The sequence below is a fragment of the Nothobranchius furzeri genome, chromosome 19 (assembly GCF_043380555.1).
Source record: "Nothobranchius furzeri strain GRZ-AD chromosome 19, NfurGRZ-RIMD1, whole genome shotgun sequence".
NCBI classification, from domain to species: domain Eukaryota; kingdom Metazoa; phylum Chordata; class Actinopteri; order Cyprinodontiformes; family Nothobranchiidae; genus Nothobranchius; species Nothobranchius furzeri.
Window position 1 is genome coordinate 25,700,125 of NC_091759.1, and position 7,500 is coordinate 25,707,624.

Sequence of the window (7,500 nt, forward strand, 5' to 3'; positions counted from 1 at the left end):
GAGGCTTTAGCAGGTTCCGGAGGCTTTAGGAGGTTCTGGAGGCTTTAGCAGGTTCTGGAATCTTTAGGGGGTTCTGGAGGCTTTAGCAGGTTCTGGAGGTTCTGGAGGTTCTGCAGGCTTTAGCAGGTTCTGGAGGTTTTAGCAGGTTCTGGAGGTTCTGGAGGTTCTGGAGGCTTTAGCAGGTTCTGGAGGTTCTGGAGGTTCTGCAGGCTTTAGCAGGTTCTGGAGGTTTTAGAAGGTTCTGGAGGCTTTAGCAGGTTCTGGAGGTTCTGGAGGCTTTAGCAGGTTCTGGAGCTTTTAGCAGGTTCTGGAGGTTCTGGAGGTTCTGGAGGCTTTAGCAGGTTCTGGAGGTTCTGGAGGTTCTGCAGGCTTTAGCAGGTTCTGGAGGTTTTAGAAGGTTCTGGAGGCTTTAGCAGGTTCTGGAAGTTCTGGAGGTTTTAGAAGGTTCTGGAGGCTTTACCAGGTTCTGGAGGTTTTACCAGGTTCTGGAGGCTTTAGAAGGTTCTGGAGGTTTTACCAGGTTCTGGAGGCTTTAGAAGGTTCTGGAGGCTTTAGCAGGTTCTGGAGGCTTTAGAAGGTTCTGGAGGCTTTAGCAGGTTCTGGAGGCTTTAGCAGGTTCTGGAGGCTTTAGCAGGTTCTGGAGGCTTTAGCAGGTTCTGGAGGCTTTACCAGGTTCTGGAGGCTTTACCAGGTTCTGGAGGCTTTAGAAGGTTCTGGAGGCTTTAGCAGGTTCTGGAGGCTTTAGCAGGTTCTGGAGGTTTTAGCAGGTTCTGGAGGCTTTAGCAGGTTCTGGAGGTTCTGGAGGTTTTAGCAGGTTCTGGAGGTTTTAGCAGGTTCTGGAGGCTTTAGAAGGTTCTGGAGGTTTTAGCAGGTTCTGGAGGCTTTAGAAGGTTCTGGAGGCTTTAGCAGGTTCTGGAGGCTTTAGCAGGTTCTGGAGGCTTTACCAGGTTCTGGAGGCTTTAGAAGGTTCTGGAGGCTTTAGCAGGTTCTGGAGGCTTTACCAGGTTCTGGAGGCTTTACCAGGTTCTGGAGGCTTTAGAAGGTTCTGGAGGCTTTAGCAGGTTCTGGAGGCTTTAGCAGGTTCTGGAGGTTTTAGCAGGTTCTGGAGGCTTTAGCAGGTTCTGGAGGTTCTGGAGGTTTTAGCAGGTTCTGGAGGCTTTAGAAGGTTCTGGAGGCTTTAGCAGGTTCTGGAGGCTTTAGCAGGTTCTGGAGGCTTTACCAGGTTCTGGAGGCTTTAGAAGGTTCTGGAGGCTTTAGCAGGTTCTGGAGGCTTTACCAGGTTCTGGAGGCTTTACCAGGTTCTGGAGGCTTTAGAAGGTTCTGGAGGCTTTAGCAGGTTCTGGAGGCTTTAGCAGGTTCTGGAGGTTTTAGCAGGTTCTGGAGGCTTTAGCAGGTTCTGGAGGTTCTGGAGGTTTTAGCAGGTTCTGGAGGTTTTAGCAGGTTCTGGAGGCTTTAGAAGGTTCTGGAGGTTTTAGCAGGTTCTGGAGGCTTTAGAAGGTTCTGGAGGCTTTAGCAGGTTCTGGAGGCTTTAGCAGGTTCTGGAGGCTTTACCAGGTTCTGGAGGCTTTAGAAGGTTCTGGAGGCTTTAGCAGGTTCTGGAGGCTTTACCAGGTTCTGGAGGCTTTACCAGGTTCTGGAGGCTTTAGAAGGTTCTGGAGGCTTTAGCAGGTTCTGGAGGCTTTAGCAGGTTCTGGAGGTTTTAGCAGGTTCTGGAGGCTTTAGCAGGTTCTGGAGGTTCTGGAGGTTTTAGCAGGTTCTGGAGGTTTTAGCAGGTTCTGGAGGCTTTAGGAGGTTCTGGAGGTTCTGGAGGTTCTGGAGGCTTTAGCAGGTTCTGGAATCTTTAGGGGGTTCTGGAGGTTCTGGAGGCTTTAGCAGGTTCCGGAGGCTTTAGGAGGTTCTGGAGGCTTTAGCAGGTTCTGGAATCTTTAGGGGGTTCTGGAGGCTTTAGCAGGTTCTGGAGGTTCTGGAGGTTCTGCAGGCTTTAGCAGGTTCTGGAGGTTTTAGCAGGTTCTGGAGGTTCTGGAGGTTCTGGAGGCTTTAGCAGGTTCTGGAGGTTCTGGAGGTTCTGCAGGCTTTAGCAGGTTCTGGAGGTTTTAGAAGGTTCTGGAGGCTTTAGCAGGTTCTGGAGGTTCTGGAGGCTTTAGCAGGTTCTGGAGCTTTTAGCAGGTTCTGGAGGTTCTGGAGGTTCTGGAGGCTTTAGCAGGTTCTGGAGGTTCTGGAGGTTCTGCAGGCTTTAGCAGGTTCTGGAGGTTTTAGAAGGTTCTGGAGGCTTTAGCAGGTTCTGGAAGTTCTGGAGGTTTTAGAAGGTTCTGGAGGCTTTACCAGGTTCTGGAGGTTTTACCAGGTTCTGGAGGCTTTAGAAGGTTCTGGAGGTTTTACCAGGTTCTGGAGGCTTTAGAAGGTTCTGGAGGCTTTAGCAGGTTCTGGAGGCTTTAGAAGGTTCTGGAGGCTTTAGCAGGTTCTGGAGGTTTTAGCAGGTTCTGGAGGCTTTAGCAGGTTCTGGAGGCTTTAGCAGGTTCTGGAGGCTTTAGCAGGTTCTGGAGGCTTTAGCAGGTTCTGGAGGCTTTAGAAGGTTCTGGAGGCTTTAGCAGGTTCTGGAGGCTTTAGAAGGTTCTGGAGGCTTTAGCAGGTTCTGGAGGCTTTAGCAGGTTCTGGAGGCTTTACCAGGTTCTGGAGGCTTTAGAAGGTTCTGGAGGCTTTAGCAGGTTCTGGAGGCTTTAGCAGGTTCTGGAGGTTTTAGCAGGTTCTGGAGGCTTTAGCAGGTTCTGGAGGTTCTGGAGGTTTTAGCAGGTTCTGGAGGTTTTAGCAGGTTCTGGAGGCTTTAGGAGGTTCTGGAGGTTCTGGAGGTTCTGGAGGCTTTAGCAGGTTCTGGAATCTTTAGGGGGTTCTGGAGGTTCTGGAGGCTTTAGCAGGTTCTGGAGGTTTTAGCAGGTTCCGGAGGCTTTAGGAGGTTCTGGAGGCTTTAGCAGGTTCTGGAATCTTTAGGGGGTTCTGGAGGCTTTAGCAGGTTCTGGAGGTTCTGGAGGTTCTGCAGGCTTTAGCAGGTTCTGGAGGTTTTAGCAGGTTCTGGAGGTTCTGGAGGTTCTGGAGGCTTTAGCAGGTTCTGGAGGTTCTGGAGGTTCTGCAGGCTTTAGCAGGTTCTGGAGGTTTTAGAAGGTTCTGGAGGCTTTAGCAGGTTCTGGAGGTTCTGGAGGCTTTAGCAGGTTCTGGAGCTTTTAGCAGGTTCTGGAGGTTCTGGAGGTTCTGGAGGCTTTAGCAGGTTCTGGAGGTTCTGGAGGTTCTGCAGGCTTTAGCAGGTTCTGGAGGTTTTAGAAGGTTCTGGAGGCTTTAGCAGGTTCTGGAAGTTCTGGAGGTTTTAGAAGGTTCTGGAGGCTTTACCAGGTTCTGGAGGTTTTACCAGGTTCTGGAGGCTTTAGAAGGTTCTGGAGGTTTTACCAGGTTCTGGAGGCTTTAGAAGGTTCTGGAGGCTTTAGCAGGTTCTGGAGGCTTTAGAAGGTTCTGGAGGCTTTAGCAGGTTCTGGAGGTTTTAGCAGGTTCTGGAGGCTTTAGCAGGTTCTGGAGGTTCTGGAGGTTTTAGCAGGTTCTGGAGGTTTTAGCAGGTTCTGGAGGTTCTGGAGGCTTTAGCAGGTTCTGGAATCTTTAGGGGGTTCTGGAGGTTCTGGAGGCTTTAGCAGGTTCTGGAGGTTTTAGCAGGTTCCGGAGGCTTTAGGAGGTTCTGGAGGCTTTAGCAGGTTCTGGAATCTTTAGGGGGTTCTGGAGGCTTTAGCAGGTTCTGGAGGTTCTGGAGGTTCTGGAGGCTTTAGCAGGTTCTGGAGGTTCTGGAGGTTCTGCAGGCTTTAGCAGGTTCTGGAGGTTTTAGAAGGTTCTGGAGGTTTTAGGGGGTTCTGGAAGTTCTGGAGGTTTTAGAAGGTTCTGGAGGCTTTAGCAGGTTCTGGAGGTTCTGGAGGCTTTAGCAGGTTCTGGAGCTTTTAGGGGTTTCTGGAGGTTCTGGAGGTTTTAGAAGGTTCTGGAGGCTTTAGCAGGTTCTGGAGGTTCTGGAGGCTTTAGCAGGTTCTGGAGCTTTTAGGGGGTTCTGGAAGTTCTGGAGGTTTTAGAAGGTTCTGGAGGCTTTAGCAGGTTCTGGAGGTTCTGGAGGCTTTAGCAGGTTCTGGAGGTTCTGGAGGCTTTAGCAGGTTCTGGAGCTTTTAGGGGGTTCTGGAAGTTCTGGAGGTTTTAGAAGGTTCTGGAGGCTTTAGCAGGTTCTGGAGGTTCTGGAGGCTTTAGCAGGTTCTGGAGGTTCTGGAGGCTTTAGCAGGTTCTGGAGGTTTTAGAAGGTTCTGGAGGCTTTAGCAGGTTCTGGAGGTTCTGGAGGCTTTAGCAGGTTCTGGAGCTTTTAGGGGGTTCTGGAGGTTCTGGAGGTTTTAGAAGGTTCTGGAGGCTTTAGCAGGTTCTGGAGGCTTTAGCAGGTTCTGGAGCTTTTAGGGGGTTCTGGAGGTTCTGGAGGTTTTAGCAGGTTCTGGAGGCTTTAGGAGGTTCTGGAGGTTTTAGCAGGTTCTGGAGGCTTTAGAAGGTTCTGGAGGCTTTAGAAGGTTCTGGAGGTTTTAGGGGGTTCTGGAGGCTTTAGGAGGTTCTGGAGGTTTTAGCAGGTTGTGGAGGCTTTAGAAGGTTCTGGAGGTTCTGGAGGTTTTAGGGGGTTCTGGAGGCTTTAGGAGGTTCTGGAGGTGTTAGCAGGTTCTGGAGGCTTTAGGAGGTTCTGGAGGTTTTAGCAGGTTCTGGAGGCTTTAGGAGGTTCTGGAGGTTTTAGCAGGTTCTGGAGGTTCTGGAGGCTTTAGAAGGTTCTGGAGGTTTTAGCAGGTTCTCGAGGCTTTAGAAGGTTCTGGAGGTTTTAGCAGGTTCTGGAGGCTTTAGAAGGTTCTGGAGGTTCTGGAGGTTTTAGGGGGTTCTGGAGAAGAGGCCCCAACCAGACTGAAACCCGTCTCTGTGATCCGATCCTTCTGTTGTTTTGACCTTTTGTGTCCGCAGGTCGGCCTTCTGGACCTGGAGCTGAACCGCCTCACCAAGGCCCTGTTTCTGGCCCAGGTGGTTCTGTCCGTCGTCATGGTGGCGCTGCAGGGGTTTGTGGGTCCTTGGTTCCGGAACCTTTTCCGATTCGTGGTGCTCTTCTCCTACATCATTCCCATCAGGTGGGACTCTGTTTGTCCGGAACCAGCAGAACCTCTGGTGTCAGACAAGATTTAAATGTACTCATTTCCTTTTGGGTCGGTTCCGTCCGACCCGTAGCTTACGCGTGAACCTGGACATGGGGAAGTCGGCCTACGGCTGGATGATCACGAAGGATGAAAACATTCCCGGTACCGTGGTCAGAACCAGCACCATCCCAGAGGAGCTGGGTCGGCTGGTCTACCTGCTGACGGATAAGACAGGTGGGTCCAGAGTTCTGAAGGCGGGTCGGGTTCTGGAGACACGGAGTTTGGAGATTTTGTTCATTTTAAAACCAAAGTTTTAGAAAAAATAAAAAAGTGAAACTTTTTATTTTCCTGCTGAACTTCAGGAACTTTGACTCAGAATGAAATGATCTTCAAGCGTCTCCACCTCGGAACCGTCTCCTACGGGACCGACACCATGGATGAGATCCAGAGCCACATCATCCAGTCCTACGCTCAGGTGAGTCATCGCTCACCTGCATGGCTCTGATTCCTAAATCCAGGAAGTTCAGCGGCCTGCTCCGGATTCTGGGATGGAGTTGGTCTGGTTGAGCAGCTGGTGGAGCTTTCAGGATGAGTGGAAGTCCTCAACGAGTGGAGGGTCCTGCTGGGCCTCCTCAGCTCCAGCACTTCAGAGTGTTTCCGGACATCAGGGAAACGTTCCAGGGAATCCCAGGACAGTTTGGCTTTCATCAGGATCTCAGATGTTTAACACAAACTTGTTTTTCCTCGTTACGAAACGTGGCTCCAGGTTCGAAGGTCCGGGCTCCGTGTCTTACTTCCTGCTGCTCTTTAATCGTAAATGGTTGCCAGAACGACGCCTGTACTGTTCATTCATCACGGCGTTCCTCAGCTGGTCCCCCCCCCCCCCCCCCCCCATGTGTAAATGACAGAGTCAGCTGATCCAACGCTCTTCAGCTGGTTTATTTATTTATTTATTTATTTATACAAGCTTTTAAAACTGACGGATCAGATATGAAAACATCAAAATCCCAGATTTAATCTCTTTTTTGTTTTTAAAGGAAGAAAAATGGTGTGTGTGTGTGTGTGTGTGTGTGTGTGTGTGTGTGTGTGTGTGTGTGTGTGTGTGTGTGTGTGTGTGTGTGTGTGTGTGTGCGTGCGTGCGTGCGTGCTTCTTCTGTGTTGGTTTAATTACTTCCTGTTTCAGGGGCCGTCTCAGCCATCCGCCGGTGCCGCTGCAGGCGGGGCCACGCCGTCCCGGAAGCCTCAAACCTCCGGTCCGAAGATCCGTAAGAGCGTCAGCAGCCGCATCCACGAAGCTGTGAAGGCCATCGCCCTGTGTCACAATGTCACGCCGGTCTACGAGTCCCACCCGGGTGTGAACGGAGAGACGGAGTCTGCAGAGGCCGACCAGGATTTCAGCGACGACAACCGCACCTACCAGGCCTCCAGTCCGGATGAGGTAAGGCAAGCCAGTGGATTATTAATCTTTTAAACTTCTGGACTGGTTCAGATCCACCAATCAGAACCTGCAGCTACAGCCATGGTGCATTCACAGACAGGAAAGAAATGGGATCTTTGAGTTTCCGACCGATCGTGCTGTTTGTCGGCCGATTTAAGAGTGTGGTGATTCGTGTGGCGTTCATTTGGCTAACCGTTAATGAGAAGAGTTTCAACGCGCTCGTCCGCGGCTGCAGGTGGACGACGGAGCGTCGTTTCTATGTTCGTTACGACGCTCCGTCTTCCACCTGAAGCCGTGGACGAGCGCGTTGTTACTGTCGTCATAGATTTGGGTCACTTCTGTGACACCGACCAATGAGGAGAGGTCTTACATCACTCACAGCAAGGCCCCGCCCACTAACCCACTTTTCATCTCAAACTAAAAACTAGTTTTCAGACCAGCAAACGGAGACGGGCGAACGAAACCTGAAGTCTAAACGTCTACGATCCGCTTTTGTTCCTAAAACCAGCGTTGGTCTGGAGGATTCAGAACGATGAGATTAAATAATCCGGATTAAAGGAGGTTCATCTTGAAGGCTCCTGTCATACCAGGTGATGAACCTGCAGCTGTTCAGCTCGCTCGCCCGGCTGCTGCGCTCTCTCTCTCTCTCTGGTCGATCGATATCTAATTTCCTCCCAGACCGTCGGCGAAACCTCCTCCTGCTTCATGTCTAGATCAGAACTCCGGTTCCGTGTTCTGGACCCGGTACTTTTCCTGGTCTTTAAACACACCTCCACACAGCAGCGATAAAAGAATCCAACATTTTCCTGGTCCGTGAACTCATCACCATGCTAGCTGGACCGGAACCGAACCTGTGACCAAATCAGACGGCTGAATAAATGTTTTCAAAGATAA

General features: G+C 50.9%; 1 protein-coding gene across 6 annotated transcripts in view; it reads left to right on the plus strand.

Annotated features, from left to right (window-relative positions):
* The window catches only part of atp9b (ATPase phospholipid transporting 9B), a 38,439-nt gene that overhangs the window by 20,054 nt on the left and 10,885 nt on the right, over positions 1 to 7,500 (plus strand). For all 6 annotated transcript variants that reach the window (XM_054745473.2, XM_054745474.2, XM_054745475.2 and 3 more), the window contains exons 12-15: positions 5,002 to 5,162; positions 5,260 to 5,402; positions 5,531 to 5,643; positions 6,352 to 6,606. In XM_054745473.2, the coding sequence (XP_054601448.1) occupies positions 5,002 to 5,162; positions 5,260 to 5,402; positions 5,531 to 5,643; positions 6,352 to 6,606 (672 nt within the window). The remainder of the gene's footprint in view (positions 1 to 5,001; positions 5,163 to 5,259; positions 5,403 to 5,530; positions 5,644 to 6,351; positions 6,607 to 7,500) is intronic.